At 65.9% G+C, this 18,402-nt stretch overlaps 2 protein-coding genes across 3 annotated transcripts; both read left to right on the top strand.

Annotated features, from left to right (window-relative positions):
* Nucleotides 1–448: 448 nt before the first annotated feature.
* On the top strand, nucleotides 449–8,267 carry TH (tyrosine hydroxylase). Its single transcript, XM_045770723.2, has 15 exons — nucleotides 449–611; nucleotides 747–754; nucleotides 1,332–1,333; nucleotides 1,901–2,159; nucleotides 3,460–3,634; nucleotides 3,913–4,001; nucleotides 4,498–4,565; nucleotides 4,822–4,872; nucleotides 5,225–5,370; nucleotides 5,452–5,587; nucleotides 5,766–5,835; nucleotides 6,369–6,425; nucleotides 6,641–6,736; nucleotides 6,939–7,072; nucleotides 7,893–8,267. Exons 1-15 carry the CDS (start codon nucleotides 470–472, stop codon nucleotides 8,050–8,052), a joined length of 1,593 nt encoding a protein of 530 aa, XP_045626679.1. The 5' UTR covers nucleotides 449–469; the 3' UTR covers nucleotides 8,053–8,267.
* Nucleotides 8,268–10,483: 2,216 nt separating this feature from the next.
* On the top strand, nucleotides 10,484–11,500 carry INS (insulin). 2 transcript variants are annotated; one of them, XM_087855133.1, is made up of 3 exons: nucleotides 10,484–10,537; nucleotides 10,705–10,907; nucleotides 11,275–11,500. In XM_087855133.1, exons 2-3 carry the CDS (start codon nucleotides 10,721–10,723, stop codon nucleotides 11,418–11,420), a joined length of 333 nt encoding a protein of 110 aa, XP_087711259.1. In that variant the 5' UTR covers nucleotides 10,484–10,537; nucleotides 10,705–10,720; the 3' UTR covers nucleotides 11,421–11,500. The 2 variants fall into 2 exon arrangements, with proteins under 2 accessions (XP_087711259.1, XP_045626705.1); XM_045770749.2 differs by having other exon boundaries at nucleotides 11,278–11,500.
* The last annotated feature ends 6,902 nt before the right edge of the window (nucleotides 11,501–18,402 follow it).

Raw genomic sequence — 18,402 nt, forward strand, 5'->3', positions numbered from 1 at the left:
GGTGAAGAATCCTCTGGAAAAGCAATTGTTCTCCTGACACCCCAGGTTTGAGTCTGGATTTCTCCTCTCGGGGGTATCCAGGCCACCCGCCACATGCACTCTTGGGGCTCCCGGAATAGCACCTCTGTGTGTTCCCGCTGTCACCCCCCTTGGGGTGTGGAGCTAAGGGGACCCCAGGTGTCCCAGCCCTGCGGAGCCCGATCTCTGGAGCCGAGATGATTCAGAGCGAGGGCCGCTGCCCCTGCTGGCTGCCTGCGGCGGGGACGCAATTAGATTTAATGGGACAGAGCCCTTTCTCCTGCGCGTCTTCTCCGCTCCCGCCCACCGCCTCCCTCGGGCGGCTGGAGGCAGGAGAGGATGCGGGGAGGTGGGAGGTGGGGGACCCACAGAGGCCTTGACGTCAGCTCAGCCTATAAGAGGCTGCCTGGCAGAGGGCTGTGGAGGCGAGCCCCGGACGGACACCAGCACCATGCCCACTCCCAGCACCGCCTCCCCGCAGGCCAAGGGCTTCCGCAGGGCCGTCTCCGAGCTGGACGCCAAGCAGGCCGAGGCCATCATGGTAAGGGGGCTGCCGGGGCCCGGCGGCCAGAACGGGCCGGAAGTGCAGGGGTGTCCCCCAAAGGCTGGCAGGGGCCCCGGACTCAGGGTCCATATGAGACCATGGACCTGGGCGCGGCGTAAGGTCCTGGCCGTGAGCCCCTGCTCTGCCCAGGCTGGCAGGAGACCCCCTGCCTGGGTGTTCGCAGCTCCGTGGGTGGTGCCTCCCGGGTCCAGCGTGTGTGTGGCAGTGCCCCGGGCCCTGGAGGTGGCTCCTGGGGGGAAGTGCTGGCCACACGGAGGGGCGGACCCCAGTCCTGAGCCCAAGGGTGATTGGGACTCCAGGGCGGTTTCCATCGTCATCTACCTGTCCACCGGCCACGTGTCCATGCCCACATGTGACCTCCCGTCTTGAATCCCACCTCCCCTGCCTAGCCCCCCTGGGCCCCCGACCACCAGGACGGTCCCCAAGGAATCACCCAGCCCCTGAGCCCCCCCAAGGACAGGGGGTCTGTGCCGGGCATCCTCGCCTCCATGAGGCTGGATAATTGGAGGACCCTCGGGCCGGATGAGGGGTCTTCCATGTCCTCAGGGACGCCCCAGGATAATCTGCTCCCGAACGTTTCAAACGGGCTTTGTTTTTTAGACCTTGAATGGTTTGGGTTCTGGAAACGCGATTTGCAGGCACCTGCTCGGGGAATCCCCGCCCCCCAGGTTCTCAGTGAGACACCCTCCCCACCCAGCTCCCAGGGCCCACCCAGCCTCGCAGGGGCACCCCGACCCAGGGGCTGCAGCCGTGCTCTGTCCACACCCCCGAGGCCAGGTGGGGCCTTGAGGGGCTTCTCCTGCACCCTCCCCGCCATGTTCCGAGACCGAGGACACCAGGTCAGCTCCAAGGGATAAGCCCCAGACGTGTGGCTCCTCCTTCGCGCAGGCCTGGGGGCTCACGGTCTTGGGCACAGGCTGTGGACCAAGTTCGGCCATGTGTCCCTGTGCCGTGGGGAAGGGCCGGGCTGGGGGCACAGGAGAGGTCATTCAGCAGGGCTGGCACGGATCCCTCCCAGGAGCCAGACCCCGCGTTTCCTGCCTTCCCTGTGCTCTGGCTGATGCCCGCCTCCGGGGCCCGAGTCACACCTCTGTCACCTCATCTGGCTGGGGCCCCGGGGGCAGAGGCAACGCAGCATGTGGGTGCCGTCCTCCCGCCAACCCCCCCCCAGCCTGGGGCTCCACATCTTCCTGGTCGCCCCCCACCCCCACCGGGTGGACCCAGGCTCTTAGTTCTGCCCCAGCAGGCGAGGCCTGGCCAGCCAGTCCCTCCCGTGGACACAGCAGGTGCTCACGGACACCAGCAGGTCAGAGTCAGGGGCTGGGGGCGGCCGAGCACAGGGTGTGTCCTGTCCCCACAGTCCCCGCGCTTCATTGGGCGGCGACAGAGCCTCATCGAGGACGCTCGCAAGGAGCGAGAGAAGGCCGAGGCAGCGTCAGCCGCTGCCTCGGAGCCCGGAGACCCCCTAGAGGCCGCCGTGGTCAAGGACAAGGACGGGAAGGCCACGCTGAACCTTCTCTTCACCCTACGGGGCACCAAGACCGCGCCACTGTCCCGGGCCGTGAAGGCGTTTGAAGTGAGTGTGGCAGGTGCACACCTGTGGCTGGTGTGGACATGGTGTCCCCTCCATGGGACTTGCACAGAAGCATGGCCACCCAGGCCACCGAGGGCCACTAGCGGAGAGGGTCCCAGGAGCCCTGGGCCTGCGGGTTTGCACCCCCGAGAGCTCGGGGGGGCCCCACGGCCCTCACAGTCCCCCTCATGGTCTCGGGAACTCCCTGAGCCCAAACCCTGGAGCTGAGGCCACCGAGGCCTGACCCCCTGCCGCCCCCACACTCCCCCACGTCACACACAGGGTGACACACGGGGTGAGTGTGTGTGGCTCCTAGCAGGGCAGCCTGGAAAGTGGGGGTCCCCCACCCCGCCTGCCCCTGACGGGCTCTGGCTAACGTGACAGCTGATGGCATTAGTCGCTCTGGCCCACCCGGACGGGCGGGACATGGGTTCCTGGCACAGGCGCCCAAATGACATTAGCGCTGGACTCCAGCTCCTGGACAGCCGTGTGGCCCGAGGGCCCGTCGGGAAGCGCGCACCCTTGTTGCTGGGCGACGGGAGGTGGCGGTGAGCAGAGCCTTCCTGCCAGGCCCCTGGGCGCTCGCGGCACTGAGGGGGGTGTTCAGCCTCCTGGGTGTGGGGGCCACAATGGGATCCAGGGCTCACCCCCCAGCCCCAGATGAGGCCACCAGGGTGGTGGACCTTCCGACCAGCAGCTGGGGACTCAGGCTATCTGGGTGTGGCCAAGGGACACGTCACATCACCGGGAACACTGGGTGAAGGGGCTGCAGTGACAACTCCCATTACACAACGTGGACAAAACCCCATCTCCCGGCCGCAAGCCCTCCCCAGGACGCGGGCTCTGCCGGAGTGTGGACGACGGCTTGGGGGTTCCTGAAGGCAAACGTCCAGGGTGGGGCCGTGGGAGCTGACCGCCCCTGCTTCCCCCTTCCCATCTCCCCATCTCCCCATCTCCCCACCCTCCCTGTGCCTGTCTCCCTGTCTGTCTCTCTGTCTCTCTCTGTTTTTCTCTCTATCTCACCATCCCTCTCTCTGTCTCTCTGTCTCTCCGTCTCTCCATCTCCCTGTCTCTCCATCTCTGTCTCTCTCCACCTCTCTATCTCTGTTTCTCTCCATCTCTCTATCTCTCCCTCCCCCTCTCTCTCCATCTGTCTCTCCATCTCTGTCTCTCTCTCCATCTCTGTCTCTCTCCATCTCTCTGTCTCTATCTCTGTCTCTCTCCATCTCTCTGTCTCCATCTCTGTCTCTCTCCATCTCTCTTTCTGTCTCTCCATCGCTCTGTCTCTCTCTTGTTCCCTAAGACATTTGAAGCCCAAATCCACCACCTGGAGACCCGGCCTGCCCAGAGGCCACGGGCAGGCGGCCCCCACCTGGAGTACTTTGTGCGCTGCGAGGTGCCCAGCGCCGACCTGCCGGCCCTGCTCAGCTCCGTGCGCCGGGTGGCGGAGGACGTGCGTGGCGCCGGGGAGAACAAGGGTGAGGCTGGTTCCTCTGTCCTTGTGGGCAACCCATGACCTTGAGATGGGGGCGCAGAGGCTCCCACGGAAGACCCCTGGTGTGACCACATGTGTGGCCGGGCCCCCCCACCGCCGGCTCAGGCCCCCCGCTGTCTGTGCGCTGGCCGGGGCACCCCCGGGACCCTGCCCGCTGTCATGCCCCCACCCCCCACACCCACCGAGGACGCTGCAAGGGAGGCTGCCTCCCGGCCGGCCTGACACTCACGCAGGTCCCTGTTCCCTCCGCCCTCTGTGAAGTCCTCTGGTTCCCGAGGAAAGTTTCCGAGCTGGACAAGTGCCACCATCTGGTCACCAAGTTTGACCCTGACCTGGACTTGGATCACCCGGTGAGCTGGTGCCCCTGGGCCTCCTGGCCTCCTGTGTCCCCGTTCTCTTGGCCAGGGTGGTGAGCATGTGTCCCAGGCTGACCCTGGATGGGGTATCTGTCTGTCTGTCTGCCTCCCGGCTCCCAGCAGAACCACTGAGGCCGGGCTCAGTGCAGCCGTCCGGGCACCCCGCCAGTGTGGTGGGCAGGGAGGGGGTGTCCGGCAGAGCCAGGGGGGGCAGACAGGGAAGGGGGTGGCAGACAGGGAAAGGAAGGGGGCATCGGGCAGGGAGGGGGCATCAGGCAGGGAGGGGTGGACAGTACGCAAGGAGGGGCATCGGGCAGGGAGGGGGCTTTGGGCAAGGAGGGGCGGTGGGCAGGAAGGAGCATTGGTCAGGGAGGGGGTGTCAGACAGGGAGGGGCGGAGGGCAGGGAGGGCGTGTCTGGCAGGGCTGGAGGGGGGCAGGCAGGGAGGGGCGGCGGGCAGCCTCCGTAGCGCGCCCGCACTCTGCCGCCAGGGCTTCTCGGACCAGGTGTACCGCCAGCGCCGGAAGCTGATTGCGGAGATAGCGTTCCAGTACAAGCAGTAAGGACCCTCGGGGCCTTGGTCTCGGGGACCCAGACCCCGTCCTGGAGCCTCGCACTGGCAGGGGGAGGGCCGTCTCTGTCACCTTCCCTGTCACTGTGGTCACAGCCTCGGGTCCCCAAGTCCCAGCGGAGCAAAGCAGGCAGCTGCCAAGGCCACACGCCCGGCCAGGCACTCAGCCCCAAGCCCCTCCTGTCCGCCCCCCCGCACGCCCTCCCCGAGGGGCCCCCCGCTGACTGCGCACCCCCCTCTGCAGCGGTGACCCTATTCCCCGCGTGGAGTACACGGCCGAGGAGATAGCCACCTGGTAAGACCCAGGTGCCCTGCTGGGGCAGGAGGGGACAAGGAGGGCTGGTGTGAAGGCCAGGTAGAGGAGGGACTTCCCAAGGCCCTGACCGTGGGCCTGGAAAGAGAGGCTGCTGCTGGGTCTGGTCGTCCCCATGGCCCTCTGTCCCTCGGAGCTCCCCAGTGGCCAGGGTCTTCAGGGTCTAGCGAGAAGCCTGAGTAGGGGCTCCCGCAGAGCCTTCTGGGGAGCAGAGCAGAGCGCCCACAAGGATGGGCTGCTCGATGTGGGGAGGAGCCGGGGTCTGGGTGGCCAGCAGGCACGGCCGTGTGGGGACGAGGGGCACCACAGCCAGGCTTGAGACCCTTACCTGCAGGAAGGAGGTCTACACCACCCTCAAGGGCCTCTACATCACCCACGCCTGCCGGGAGTACCTGGAGGCCTTCCAGCTGCTGGAGCGCTTCAGCGGGTACAGGGAGGACAACATCCCGCAGCTGGAGGACGTGTCCCGCTTCCTGAAGGGTGCGTGGGCTGCAGGGGAGAGGCCCGCAGGAGGAGGGCGCCCACCCAGCTAGGCGCCCTGACCACCTGTGGTCCTCGCAGAGCGGACAGGCTTCCAGCTGCGGCCCGTGGCTGGCCTGCTGTCCGCCCGGGACTTCCTGGCCAGCCTGGCCTTCCGAGTGTTCCAGTGCACCCAGTACATCCGGCACGCCTCCTCGCCCATGCACTCCCCTGAGCCGTGAGTGTGCCCCTGCTCCCCGTGGGGCCCTGCCCCTGCCGCCCAGCCTGCCGCCCAGCCTTGCACAACGGGGCCAGCGGGATGCCCATGTGCAAGCACATGGAGCATGGAGGGAGGGTGCAGGGGGCGGGCTGCTGGCCCCCCCTCCCCAGTGCCACCCCTCTCCCCGCCCCCACAGGGACTGCTGCCATGAGCTGCTGGGGCACGTGCCCATGCTGGCTGACCGGACCTTTGCTCAGTTCTCCCAGGTGTGTCTCGGGCAGCGGGCCACTGTGTTCCCAGGGCTGGGGGCTAGGGGCTGGGGGCTGGGGGCTGGGGGCTGGCTGTACGAGCCGCTCTACCCCAGCACCCTGCCTGAGTCCCTTTGAAGCTGGACAGTGCCCGCTTGGGTCCAGGAGGCTTCAAGGAGACCACATCATCCTGGAATAGAGGGCGGGTGGGCCTTGTGGGCTGTGCTGGGGCCCATTCTGGGAAAACCCACAAGCAGCAGGCAGAGTCCCATGGTCTGTGCTGCCACCTGCTGGCTTCCTGAAGAACAGCAGAGAGCTGTCCTGGTCCCTTGATTGATCCCAGGAGGGTCCCCCATCTTCTGAGAGGCCCTGCATACCGGGAGGGTCTCTGTATCTTGGAAAGATCCCCCATCCTGGGAGAGTCTCCGAATCCCCAGATGGTCCCTGCATTCCGGGTAGTGTCCGGAGGCCCCTCGAGTGCCCTTGCCCCACGCAGACCCCCATGCAGTGGTGGGCCGAGCCTCTCCCTTCTCAGCCTCCTGCCTCCACAGGACATCGGGCTCGCGTCCTTGGGGGCTTCTGACGAGGAAATTGAGAAGCTGTCCACGGTGGGTGCCTTCCCCTGAAGGGATTTGGGGGCACGCTCAGGACACCTGGGTTCAAGTCCATCTGGGCTGAGGTCCCCACGTCTGTCCAGGGAGTGTCACCTTTACACTGACCCCCGGAGCCCGGCCGGGCCCTGCCAGGGTGGGTGGTGCTGCAGGGCCGAGGATAGGGGCTGGCGGTGCGGCTCCCTGTGCCAACGCTGTGGCTGTCCCCCTAGCTATACTGGTTCACGGTGGAGTTCGGGCTGTGTAAGCAGAACGGCGAGGTGAAGGCCTACGGTGCTGGGCTGCTGTCCTCCTACGGGGAGCTCCTGGTGAGGCCCGCGGCTCCGCGGGAGGGTGCTCACACTGGGCCTCCCAGGAGGCAGGAGCAAGGGGCCACCGAGGAAGCTGGTCCTGCCCTGCCCCACCCACACCGTCCGCAGGCCTCGACGGGACCCCTGGGGAGGAGGGTGTGGAGTCAGGCCACCGTGCGCCTGGGGTATGGGGGTCCTGTGACCTATGGCCTCCCCCCAGCACTCCCTGTCTGAGGAACCCGAGATCCGGGCCTTCGACCCCGATGCTGCGGCCGTGCAGCCTTACCAGGACCAGACCTACCAGTCTGTCTACTTTGTGTCCGAAAGTTTCAGCGACGCCAAGGACAAGCTCAGGTGGGCCAGGGCTCCCAGAGCCGAGACCCCCACCATGGCCCCAGACTGGGCTAGCCTGCAAGCAGGCTGGGCGTGCACACCCTCCCACAGTAGGACCCCTCCCCAAAGAGTCCCAGGGGGGCAGGAGGGACGGAGCTGCCGGGCTGGTGGCCAGGTCAAGGCCAGGTTTCAGGAGGCAGAGTTCGAGCTTTAGAAGGTGTGTGGGACCCATGCCGGTGTCCTGACTGCTGAGCACCTGGGGCCATGGGGCGGGACTGAGGAGGGGCAGGGGTGGCTGAGGCTGGTGGGGGAAGCCCAGGGGGCCTGGAAGAAGCAAGGCGCTCCCAGGGTAGGGGGTTGGGGTGCATGACGAGCGGCGTCTGGGAGAGGGGGCAGAGCTCATCCTTGGGAAGAGGCTTGTTTTCCAGCCAGGGGAAACTGAGGCCCAGGGGCTGTGTGTTCCGAGTGGAGAGGAGGGGAGGGCTGATCCCACAAGCAGGTGGGGACAGGAACAGACCTGGGGTTCTCTGGGGCACACAGCCCTAGAAGACCTCCCGGAGGGGTGGGGCGAGATGGGGGTCCAGCCGAGGCCCGCTTGAGAAAGGCCTGTCCCTCCCCTGCCCCCCACCCTTGGAGCAGGCCTGGTCCCCCGTCTTGTCCAGTCGTTTGGTCACAAGGAACTTTTGGGGCCCAGGCAGCTCTTGCCTTGCCCCGACAAAGGAGGCTGTCTCCTGGGGGCCGCAGACAGCCCCAAGCTGCCCCTCCTCCTCCCCCATCTCCTAAGGGCCCCCCTCAAGTCCCCCCTGGGTGACCAAGGGTCCATATGCCCTGCCCTCCCTAGGAACTACGCTTCCCGCATCCAGCGCCCCTTCTCCGTGAAGTTCGACCCGTATACACTGGCCATCGACGTGCTGGACAGTCCCCACGCGATCCGGCGCTCCCTGGAGGGCGTCCAGGAGGAGCTGCACACGCTCGCACACGCGCTGAGCGCCATCAGCTAGGAGCAGCCGGAGGGGCCCCGAGGCCTCCCCCCATCTCCAGCCTCCCCCAGCTCCTCGTGAGAGGCTGGGTCACTGGGCACCCCGAGAGCCCCCCAGAGAGCCTCCCTGCAGGAGAGCACCCCACGGACCCCCACCCACTGCTTCTCAGCTCTGCCCGCAGTGTCTTTGTCCTGCCCACAATGCCCGTGCTGCCTGGTCACAACCTCAATAAAAGAAAGAACCCCCCTGAGCACCTCCCTGCCTCCACGTGTATGCCGGGCTCAGGGCTGGGGCCCTCACGCCCTGCTGCTCCCAGCCTTGCTCAAAGGCTTCTCTTCTGCCTCCCTCCTCCTCTGAGACCTCACCAGGCAGCCCAGGCCAGATAGGAGATGCCCTGCTCACCCCCAGAGGGCAGCCTGTGCTGAGCCTGGCTGAGCTGCTGTGATGTGGCAGTGTGGGCGTGGGAGCTGGCCAGTGGGAACCCCACCCGGGGTTCATAGCTCTGCGCTTGGGGAGTGTGGTTTCCGAGGCGGGGCTACAGGCTGGGCCCTCCCCACAAGCCGGGTGTCCCCCCTAGAGGATGGGGCTACGGGGGCCAGCCCATAGCAGGTGCAGGGATGGGGCCCTGAGGCTTCCAACCCACACGGAGCGAGGCCTGGAAATTGTCCCCCAAACGTGTGCTGATGGAGAGTCCAGCTGATCTGGTTCCCAGATGACCTCTCTGGGCCCGTGTCCCCCGCAAGGCAGCTGGGGACTGGATTCCGGGCTCCGTAAGCTGCCTCTCAGCTCACTCGAGGGGTCTGGACATGGCCCTCCGGCTGGCGTCCCCACATCCTCCAGGCCTGCCCTGGTCCTCGGAGAGAGTACATGGCTCTGCCCTTGCTGCGGGGTGGGAAATGCCCCCCCCAGGCCCTGCTCATTCCCTGCAGCCACTCCTGCCATGCCCTGCCACGCCACGCCAGGGCCTGGTGTTAAGCTTGCAGGATGTCAGTCCCGGCAAACTCCTACTCATCCGTCAAGGCCCTCTGGGACAGAGGAATCTTCCCCAGCCCTCCCTGGTGATCTGTCCATCCCTCATCTGTGCCTTAAGCACCTTGCCTATGCCCAGGCCTCCCATACCTGCCTCTCTTCAGTCCATGAGACCCCAGTGGGGCCATTTCTGAGGGCTGTGAGCCCCACTGAGACCCTGGGGAGGGGCTGAGGGCTGGCCCCGCCCCCGCCGCCCCCCCACCCACCCCCCCGCCCTGCCCTGTCCCTACTGGTCCCTGGTCTCTACCCTTTCACCCGGATCAGACTCCACCCAGCTTCAGGTCCTGCATGTTCCGCTCAAGAGACCCTCAGAACTTCCGTGGCTGCACATGGCCACGGGCTCCGTGGTGGCCATGGGGGTCGCCACAGACCTGGTTGGAAGTGGCAGTGGGAAGGTGCACAACGGGATCCGGGGCATCCACTCCGTGCGGAGTGCAGGATCGGGACAGGGGCGCTGAGCTGGGAGCAGGTGGGCCAGGCCCCCTGTGGTTCCCCGGTCATGCGGGGCCACAGACCAGGACTGCCTGCGCAGAGGGTCCACGCCGAGGCAGGGGCACAGGGTGCCCCCAATCCCTCCTCCCGCTAGGTCTGAGGCAACAGGAGGAGGCAGGGCTCAGCCTGTCACAGACTCTGGTGAAAAGAGACAGAGGTGGCAGGGGGAAGGGAGGGAGGGTCCTGGTCTCTCTCCTGGTCTTGTCCAGGGGACTGGGGAACACTCCAGGGGCCCAAACCATGTGACAGCCAAGGGAGTCGATGGTCTGAAAGAGGTCAGCATGGGGGAGCCAGGCAGGGCCTCCAGAAGAGGGGAGGCACAGAGAGGGAACATGGGCAGGACAGGTGGGGCCCCCACACAGAGCTTGTCTGCTGCCCCCACAGCAGAGAGGAGAAGCAGGGCCTAGCCCGAGTGTCCACACAGCGGCTGCTCCCCAAGCTCGGCGCCCTGTGCAGCACCCGGGGCACTGAGGGTCTCAGCAGGGCTGCTGTGCTGGGGTGGGGGTAGGGCTGTGAGCAGGGACGAGTTGCTCCCCCACACCTTGCCATGGCCTTGCACCATCCAAGGGGCTGGAGGCAGACCAGGGACTGTGGCAGGGGTCCAGGGGCCAGGCAGAAGCCCCTTCCTTTGGTCCCCAGCTCCCCTGGACTAATGTGGAAAATGTGGCTCAGGCAGGGCCCTGGGCGGGGGGGGGGGGTCTGCTCCCTTGGAGACAGGTGCCCCCAGCTGTGAGTGGCCATCAGGCCCCTCATTAAGACTCTAATGACCCTGTGGCCGGGAGGTGCTGACGACCAAGGAGCCGTTCCCGCAGACCCAGCACTGGGGAAATGATCCAGAAATTGCAGCCTCAGCCCCCTGCCATCTGCCACCCCCACTGGGGACCCTAATGGGCCAGGCAGTGGGGTCGGGAGCTATAAAGCCAGGAGGGCCCCGCAGCCCCCAGGCCCCTGGGACCAGCTGCACCCTGACACAGACGGCTAGCAGGTCTGTCCCTGTGGGCTCCTCGTCAGCCTGGGGCTGCCCCCCTGAGGAGTCCAGGGTCTGGGCCCCAGGAGGACAAGAGCTCCAAAACGTTTGGGGGGCTGAGCACAGGGTGGGGGTCCAGGGTGGGGCCCATGACCCTCCCAGCCTCAACTCCGACTGTCACCCAGGTCCCCGTCCCCCGCCATGGCCCTCTGGACGCGCCTCCTGCCCCTGCTGGCTTTGCTGGCCTTCTGGGCACCTGTGCCCGCCAGAACCTTCGTGAACCAGCACCTGTGTGGCTCCCACCTGGTGGAGGCGCTCTACCTGGTGTGCGGGGAGCGAGGCTTCTTCTACACGCCCAAGGCCCGCCGGGAGGTGGAGGACCTGCCGGGTGAGCCCCCACTGCCCCCACCGGCTTCCTACCTGGCACGCGGGGGAAGTCAGGTGGGGTTGTTACAAAGAAAAATCACATTCCCGCGGTCACATCCTGCAAGCCACCAGTCCCCTGGTCAGTGTTGGGCGGCAAGGGCAGGGGCACAGGCTCCTACCTTGGCACCGCTCCGGGGCCTGGGAGCCCGTGGCAGGGTGCATGGGCTCGTGCCCAGCGGCGGGCACCCCGCTGTCCCGGTGGCAGCCAGTATGGCAGGCGGGGGAGGGGGTACAGGCCGGGGAGGGGGGCAGGCGGGGGAAGGGGCAGGCACGGGAGCAGTCTCTCCCTGACCCGCTCCCTGCCTTGCTCCCTGCCTTGCTCCCTGCAGCAGTGAGGGACGCCAGGCCGGAAGGGGTGCCTGGCGCAGACCCGCAGCCCCGGTCCCTGGCAGGGGCGCTGCAGAGGCGGGGCATCGTGGAGCAGTGCTGCACCAGCATCTGCTCGCTCTACCAGCTGGAGAATTACTGCAACTAGGCCGCCACCCCCAGGCACTGGTGGCCCTGTGCCTTCTGCGCCCTGCGCCCCAAGTGATTCAATAAACCCTCTGAACGAGCCTGGAGCCTTGCCGGTGTTGTCTGTGTGGCGGGGGGTTGAGGGGTCGGCCGGGGGCCGGCGAGGCGGCTGCCTGAGCCATGGGGGCCCTTCCAGAGACCCCAGTCCTGTTCTCTACATCAGCCCCTCCAAGCTGGGCGCCCGCTCGCTGGGTGCCCACAGGCAAGCTCCTGCCGCAGGTGCAGGGGGGGGTCCCCTGGCTGCTTCAGGACAGGACAGAGAAGGGCTCTGGGGGCTCTGGGGGGTCTGGGGGGCTGGCTGGGAGCAGATTCTCTTAGCTCAAAAGCCTTGAGCTCTCAGGGCCCCCCGAGAGCTTTCCAAGGAAACAGAATGAGAACATTCCAGCAATTTCTCCCCACCTAGCTCTGCAGTGCTCTCCTTTTAGAGCTATTTCTGATGGAGGCTGAGTGGGGGATGGGGTCCTACAGTGGCAGGGGATAGAGAAGGGCCCAAGAGGCTGCCCAGGGCTGGGCCTTTCTAGTGCCCCTCCACCACCCCTGCTCTGGGCAGGCCCAGGGCTGTCCCAGCCCCAGCCCAGATCCAGCCAGAGGAACTCACGAGTGCCCTGGAGGAATCAGAAGCAGCCACATGGCAGCCTTGAGCTGACTGATGGACTCGGACCCTGTGGGCACAGGGCAGGGGCCTCAGGCCTAGCACTCGGGGGCATTCTGGCTGTGTCCCCCCCAAGAACGGCAGCCCACAGGGCCAGAGCCGGGTTTCCCTGCTGCCCTGCAGCCCTCTCCTCCCGCTCAGCAGCCCCAGACCTGGTGGTCAGTCCCAGAAGGGACTTCGGGCCTAAGGATGAGGTCACTTGGGTTCAGGTCTTCAGGGCTCCTCCAGTGTGGGTCCACTGGGCACACCGCCTAAGCCATTACCTGGCGTTCCAAAGAGCCTGGGGGCTGTCTGGGCTGGCTGTGGCCCGGGAGGTCAGCGGGTGACCCTGGCTGCACAAAAGCCCAGCCTGCTGGCCGCCCAAGCCAAACCAATCTGCACCTCTCCTGAAGACTCCGCCCGGGGCTGGAGCTTGGGGTGGCTGGGCCTGGGGCCGGGCGCCCGGGCCCCCCAAGGCTGCAGACCACTCAGAGCCGGACTCGGAGCCCAAAGTAGACCCTCCTGTCGGGGCCTGGCTGGCTATCTTGGCAGCCTCCCTGCAGCCCCGAGGTTCCCTCCTGGGCCACCCCGTTCCCAGGGCATCGACACCCCCGGAGATGTGGCTGTCCCCCAGCTAGCTCCGCCCCTGGAGCGGACAGCTGGACACTGGACCCGGAAGAGGAGGGGAGAGGCGGCTGGCATCAGTGGTGAATCGTCCATGGGAACACCCAGGTGGCCCCGTCCGCAGGGGTAGAGGCAGGGACGTCCTGCAGGAGTTGAGGTACGTAAGTGCCCATGGGCTGGCCTGGGCGAAGCCGGGACGGGGTGCCCTGGGGGCCCCAGTTAGCCAAGCCTGTGTCCTGGCTGGCCCGCTGGCGGGCGAGACACTGAAAGGCGACCCAGGGGCTCCCCCTCCCCCTCAGGTGTCAGCAAATTCTGTGGAGTGGGGAGCAGGAGCCCTTTGGGGTCCAGGAGTATATGGGGCCATCTCAGCTGGTGGGACTCACAATGCAGCTGGTCGTGGGTGGTGCTGGGGGCTTGGGGGCTTCACTGGAGGACTCCCTTCCACGGGGGGGGGGGGGGAAGCTCAGGAGAGGGTTCATGTCCCTTGGGGTGGGAAAGGCTGCCTACACAGGAGACCCAGTCATGGTGTGCAGCCACCCTTGGCCCCCCTGCCTGGGCCAGGGCCTGTCTCCCTTTTCCCTCCTGAGACTGACCGCAGCCCTGAGACCCACGGCCCTCCTGCTGAGCCTTTGCCACCAGCCCTTCGGGCCCCCATGGCTGTGCTCTTAACAAGGTGGGTGGGGGACTCTCCATAGCCCTACACAAATGGATCCTGGAAGCAGGGAGAAGTGGATGCCCATGGTCGCTAGGGTCCCAGGTGGCAGAGGTGGGATCAGACCCAGTCTCCTGCCTGGCACCCCCCTGAGCACTGAACCCCAGAGGCCCCAGTTTCCCGGAGCCCCCAGGTCACCCCATGGAAGCCAGGCCCACAGACCTTGGCTCTGCCACCCCCTCCGGGCCCATGCTCCTCCCCTTCTGGGAACCGGGAGGACAGTCATCCCATGTCCTCAGACTCTGCTTGCCCTTGGGACCTGCGCTTCTCTCGCCCGCGGGCTGGCAGTGGCCCTCAGCGGCATCCAGTCCAAACGCCCCTTAGCCGGGGGCAGCAGGCTATGGAGGAGCAGCCCCCTGACCCTGCTGGGTCCCCCAACCCCCGCAGCGGAGAGCCAGCGTCTCGCAGTGGACACTGCACCCCCCCCCCAATTCCCATGCACTCGCTCTCATGTCTGTTCCATATCCCACTGTCACGAGTGCCACATGGGGTGGGATCTGTTGCACCCGTATTCTTAATGGGTAGACTGAGGCTGGAGCCAGGATGTCTGTCCCTCTGGTGCCCACACACTGAGGACATTCTGACAGTGCAGCTGCCTCCAGGCTGGCTTCCCAGACTGCACCTGCTCCTGGCACTGATAAACTGGCACTTCTGCCTGGCCCTTGGGGCCGTATTTGCCTTGTCCCGTCAGTAAATATTTACCGTCCTCACTGTTCTCCAGGCCTGAGCAGACCCTGAGGGGCAAGGGAGGTAGATGCAGGGATGCCGGAGTGGTCCCCCACCGCCACCCTTGGAGGCTTGGTGCCTGGCGGGGGCCGGCCCAGGAAAGGGAGCGAGACCAGGAGCCAGTGACCTGAGCTCCTGGAAAGGCCCCCTGGCAGAGCCTGGGATGAGCCCTGGCCAGCGTCTGTGTCCTGCTAGGCTGTGAGGGGAGACACCTGTGTCCCCACCTGAGCGAGCCTGCCCTCGGACCCAGGCATGTTCAGGCCTCCAGTGCAGGTGGCTTCCTGGAGCAGGCACCTGTCCATGCCAGGCAAGGGGGCCAGGGTGGACATTCACAGACAGACCAGCAGAGGGCACCAAAGCCCCACTTTTGATGCACAGCCCTCTTGGCTGTCCAGGCCAACGGTCCGCTCTAAAGGGGTCCGCACCTCCAAACTCCTGCCATGGGGCACTCGCGGGAGCTGTGGGGGACACTGGCTCTAGAGGCCTTGACGTTTAGGAAGGAGACGGGGTGTGTGGGGCCCCCAGCCTAGCGGGGTCCAGGCTCCCCTGAAAAGCAGCTGGACAAAAGTCCCAGGTCCCCAACATTCGGGGAAAGTCTCCAGCGAGAACCTGAGCCCCAGCCCCCAGATCTGCAGGGATCTGGGACCTGGGATGGGACATTCTTGGGGACGACTTCCTCCAGCGTCCCCACCCCACATGGTGGCAAAGCAAACCGAGGCCAGCAGAGGGCCGGTGCCCGTGCCCAGAGGGACTCTCTGCTGAGAGGTCTTCAGGGCTCTGAGGAATTGGAGGCAGGGGGCTGGGGGCTGGGGGTCACTGCTCACTGTCAGGCCAGCTGGTCCCCTGAGCCGGAAGGCTTCGGTGAGGCGGGGACCCTGGGACCCGGGAGGCCTCAGGCAGGGCCCGGCTGGGGCAGGGTTATGGCGTTCCCATGTCCACCCCTGGCCCCACCCAGTGCTGAGAGGAGAGAGGTCAGCTCCAGAAAGAACACTTTGGGGTAGGAGGCAGACAGGGGTCTGGGAAGCGCAGAGATAAATGGGGTGGTGGGGGCTGGCCCTCCACCAGCCCTCCCTCCAGCACTATTGTTTCTGGCCTCAGCACAGGAACAGCAAGGCAAATTCCTTCGAAAGTGGACGCTGACGGGGGTGCCTCCCCATCATCCCCCGCAGCATGGTCGGGCTGCACTGGCGTCAAGCCCCGCCAGCCGCCCCCCTACGCCCCTCGGGGTCCACAGCTCCCAGGTCACCTGCCAGTCCCACCCCAACTCCTGCCCGTCTGCAGCTGTGGGGGGACTGGTCCCGACGGGCTCCTGGGCTCCATGGAGGGGTTCCTGAGGTTGCCGCCCAGAAGCAGGACTTGGGGCTGTACTGAAAGGTCACCCCACAGTCCCTATGACCCAAGGCACTGGGCTGAGACATGGCCTCCTGGGGGCGCTGCTGGGCCCATGGCTAGGTTGGAGGTGGAATCCATCAGGCCAGGGGTGGATGTGGGTGCTGCTTCCCCAGCTCCCCTCACCCAGAGAGGCTTAATGTCCAGACCCAAGGGGCTGACCCCTGGACCAAGGTTGCAGGGTCAGCAGGGGCTGAGCCCGAGCCCCCCAGCCACACTCAGGGGTCCCCATCCATGAACCCACGAGGATTGGGCCTTGCCAGGGAGGACGGGGAGCCTAGAGGTCCCCAGCCTGGGGGTCAGAAGGCCCTGAGCTTCTGGGCTGGCCCCGCCCCCTCCAGCCCCACGTGGACTGGGCTGCTGAGCCATCAGAACCTGGGGGAGGGGGCCCACAATCGCCGGCCTCACTCTGACCCCCATCCCAGCCCATCTGTGTTTTTGGAAAACAGAGCCAGCGCCCCAGCAGCCCTGCCAGCTCGCGGCCATTCCCGCTGTGACTCCGGGCCCCTCCTTTGTTCTTCAAAGGCCATCCTCCCTTCAGAACTTGGCCCAACTCCAGCCCAGCCTCCCGCGGGGCCACCTTGCCTGCCCCCCTGACGCCCAAGGCCCAATTGCTGAGGGACCTTGGAAATTCTCTTCCCTCCCTAAACCTCAGGTTCTGAGCTGTGGCTCAGCACCACGCAGATGCTCGGTGGGCAGCAAGAAAGGGGCTGGGAGGAGGTGAATTTGGGAAGCCTGGGATGAAGCTGAGGCTCTGAACCTGGGGTTCTGGCTTCCCTGACACTCCATGACCCTCCATGGCTTTCTGTAACCCTCCCTGGCCCTCCCTGACCTTCCCTGACACTGCATTGCCGTCCCTTGCCCTCCTTGACCCTCCCTGCCCCTCCATGGCCTTCCCTGGCCCTCTTTAGCCCTCCATAGCCCTCTGTAGCCCTCCCTGGACCTCCCTGACCCTCCCTGGCACTCCATAGCCCTTTTTGACCCTCTGTAACACTTTCTGGCCCTCCCTGGCCCACTCTGATACTTTGTGACCCTCCCTGGCTCTCCCTAGTCCTCCATGACCCTCCCTGACCTTCTGTAACCCTCCCTGGTCCTCTCTGACCCTCCCTAAAGCTCTGTAACTCTCCCTGGCCCTTTCTAGGCCTCCCTGGCCCTCTGAACCCTCCCTGGTCTTCCCCGGCCCTCCCTGACCCTCCATGGCCCTCTGTAACCCTCCCTGGCCCTCCCCAGCCCTCCCCAGCCCTTCCTGGCCCTCCATGGCCCTCTGTAACCCTCCCTGGCCCTCCCCAGCCCTCCCTGGCCCTCCATGGCCCTCTGTAACCCTCCTTGGGCCTCCCCAGCCCTCCCTGGCCCTCCATGGCCCTCTGTAACCCTCCTTGGCTCTCCCCAGCCCTCCCTAGCCCTCCATGGCCCTCGGTAACCCTCCCTGACTGTCCCTGACCCTCCCTGGCCCTCCATGGCCCTCTGTAACCCTCCTTGGCCCTCCCCGGCCCTCCCTGGCCCTCCATGGTACTCTCGTGAGGTCTGACATGCTCAACCCATCAAGGAGATCTTTAAGGGGCAGGGGTGGGAAAAGGGCAGAAAGGCCCTCTCCAGGCCTAGAGGATGGGTTGGTCCTTGGTTGCCCATGGGGGTGCTTTCTGGACCCCAGCCCAGCTGTGGGGAAAGGAAGTGGCAGAGAGTACGAGCTCTGGAGGAAGGAAGAGTTGGCTGAGAAATACCTCAGCTCTAGGCACACACAGAGCTCAGAACAGAGGGCAGGCTGGGAGACTTCTTGGAGGAAGTGTCTTGTGCCCCTACACAGGCATCTCAACCCTGAGGACAAGTCCCCATCAGGCTGTTGCTGTGGGTGGAACAAACCTAGCCCAGGGGTGGCTGTGGATCAGGCACAGCCCATGCCACCCTCCCTGGAGACACAGTGGCAGCTGTGTTCACACAGTTGTCCCCCACGACCCTCCTCGTGGCTGAGCATGGGCTGATCCTGGCCAAAAAGAAGAGACAGGCTGAGGACTGAAGGACATGATGGGCAGAGTCCTGTGAACACCTCCCCTCCCCTCAAACCTCAGTATATTGGGGCCAGCTGGAGTGTCCACCCAGGCCAGTGCCACGCAGAAGGGGGAGAGCTGGTAGGCCAGGTGGGCCGAGGTTAAGTCCTTGCTCTGCTGCTCCTGGCTGTGTGGCCTTGGGAAAGTTACTGAAAATCTCTGGGGCTCAGTTTCCTCATCTCTTGGAGGGAAACCAGAGGAGGCTGTCCCTGCCTTGGCTGCTGAGGTCCCGGGTGGCACACCATGTACGTGGGGGAGCCCGTTCCAGTGCTGCACCGATTGGCAAGCCTGCCCTCTGCACCATCAGCTCTTTCCCCAGTAGGGCACCACTGTCACCCCAGGAAGCACTGTCCCCCGTGGGCCGGGCATGTGGGTGAGGGGTCGTGGAAGGCCAAGGCCGGGCTTCAGCCTCGGCAATCTGTCCTGACTCCACTGCTTGCTTCCCATGTCCAGCAAGCTGCTTCCCTCTCTGGGGCTTGGTGGCACAGAGACGGCCCCGTGGGTCTGGTAGTCCTCCCAGGATCGTGGGCAAGCAGAAGTGGATGCAGTCCCTGCCGTGTGGCCCATGGGTATGTGGGGAGCCTTGCCAGGAGGACCAGCTTCCGAAGGGAAGAGCCTCAGGGCTGTGGTCCTGGAGGGCCCCCATAGAAAGGAGGCCAGGAACGGGGCAAAGACCAGGACCAGCCAGCCAGGGCCTGCGGCTGCACTGCCAGCCACCAAGGGTGCACCTCCATATGGCCCCAGGAAAGAATGTTCTAGTGCCAACGGTGAGGGAAGTCAGGGCAGACACACACTCACATGGGGGGAGTATAACAGT

Source organism: Ursus americanus, chromosome 24, assembly GCF_024610735.1.
Source record: "Ursus americanus isolate L20-20 chromosome 24, mUrsAme1.1.p, whole genome shotgun sequence".
Classification (NCBI taxonomy): Eukaryota; Metazoa; Chordata; class Mammalia; order Carnivora; family Ursidae; genus Ursus; species Ursus americanus.

Bases quoted from the DNA above. Each gene is read 5' to 3' on its own strand.
- TH (XM_045770723.2), top strand. From the start codon at position 470: ATGCCCACTCCCAGCACCGCCTCCCCGCAGGCCAAGGGCTTCCGCAGG. The intron at 5,588-5,765 runs GTGAGTGTGCCC...CCGCCCCCACAG, and splicing joins CCCATGCACTCCCCTGAGCC to GGACTGCTGCCATGAGCTGC. The intron at 7,073-7,892 runs GTGGGCCAGGGC...TGCCCTCCCTAG, and splicing joins GACGCCAAGGACAAGCTCAG to GAACTACGCTTCCCGCATCC.
- INS (XM_087855133.1), top strand. From the start codon at position 10,721: ATGGCCCTCTGGACGCGCCTCCTGCCCCTGCTGGCTTTGCTGGCCTTC. The intron at 10,908-11,274 runs GTGAGCCCCCAC...TGCTCCCTGCAG, and splicing joins GGAGGTGGAGGACCTGCCGG to CAGTGAGGGACGCCAGGCCG.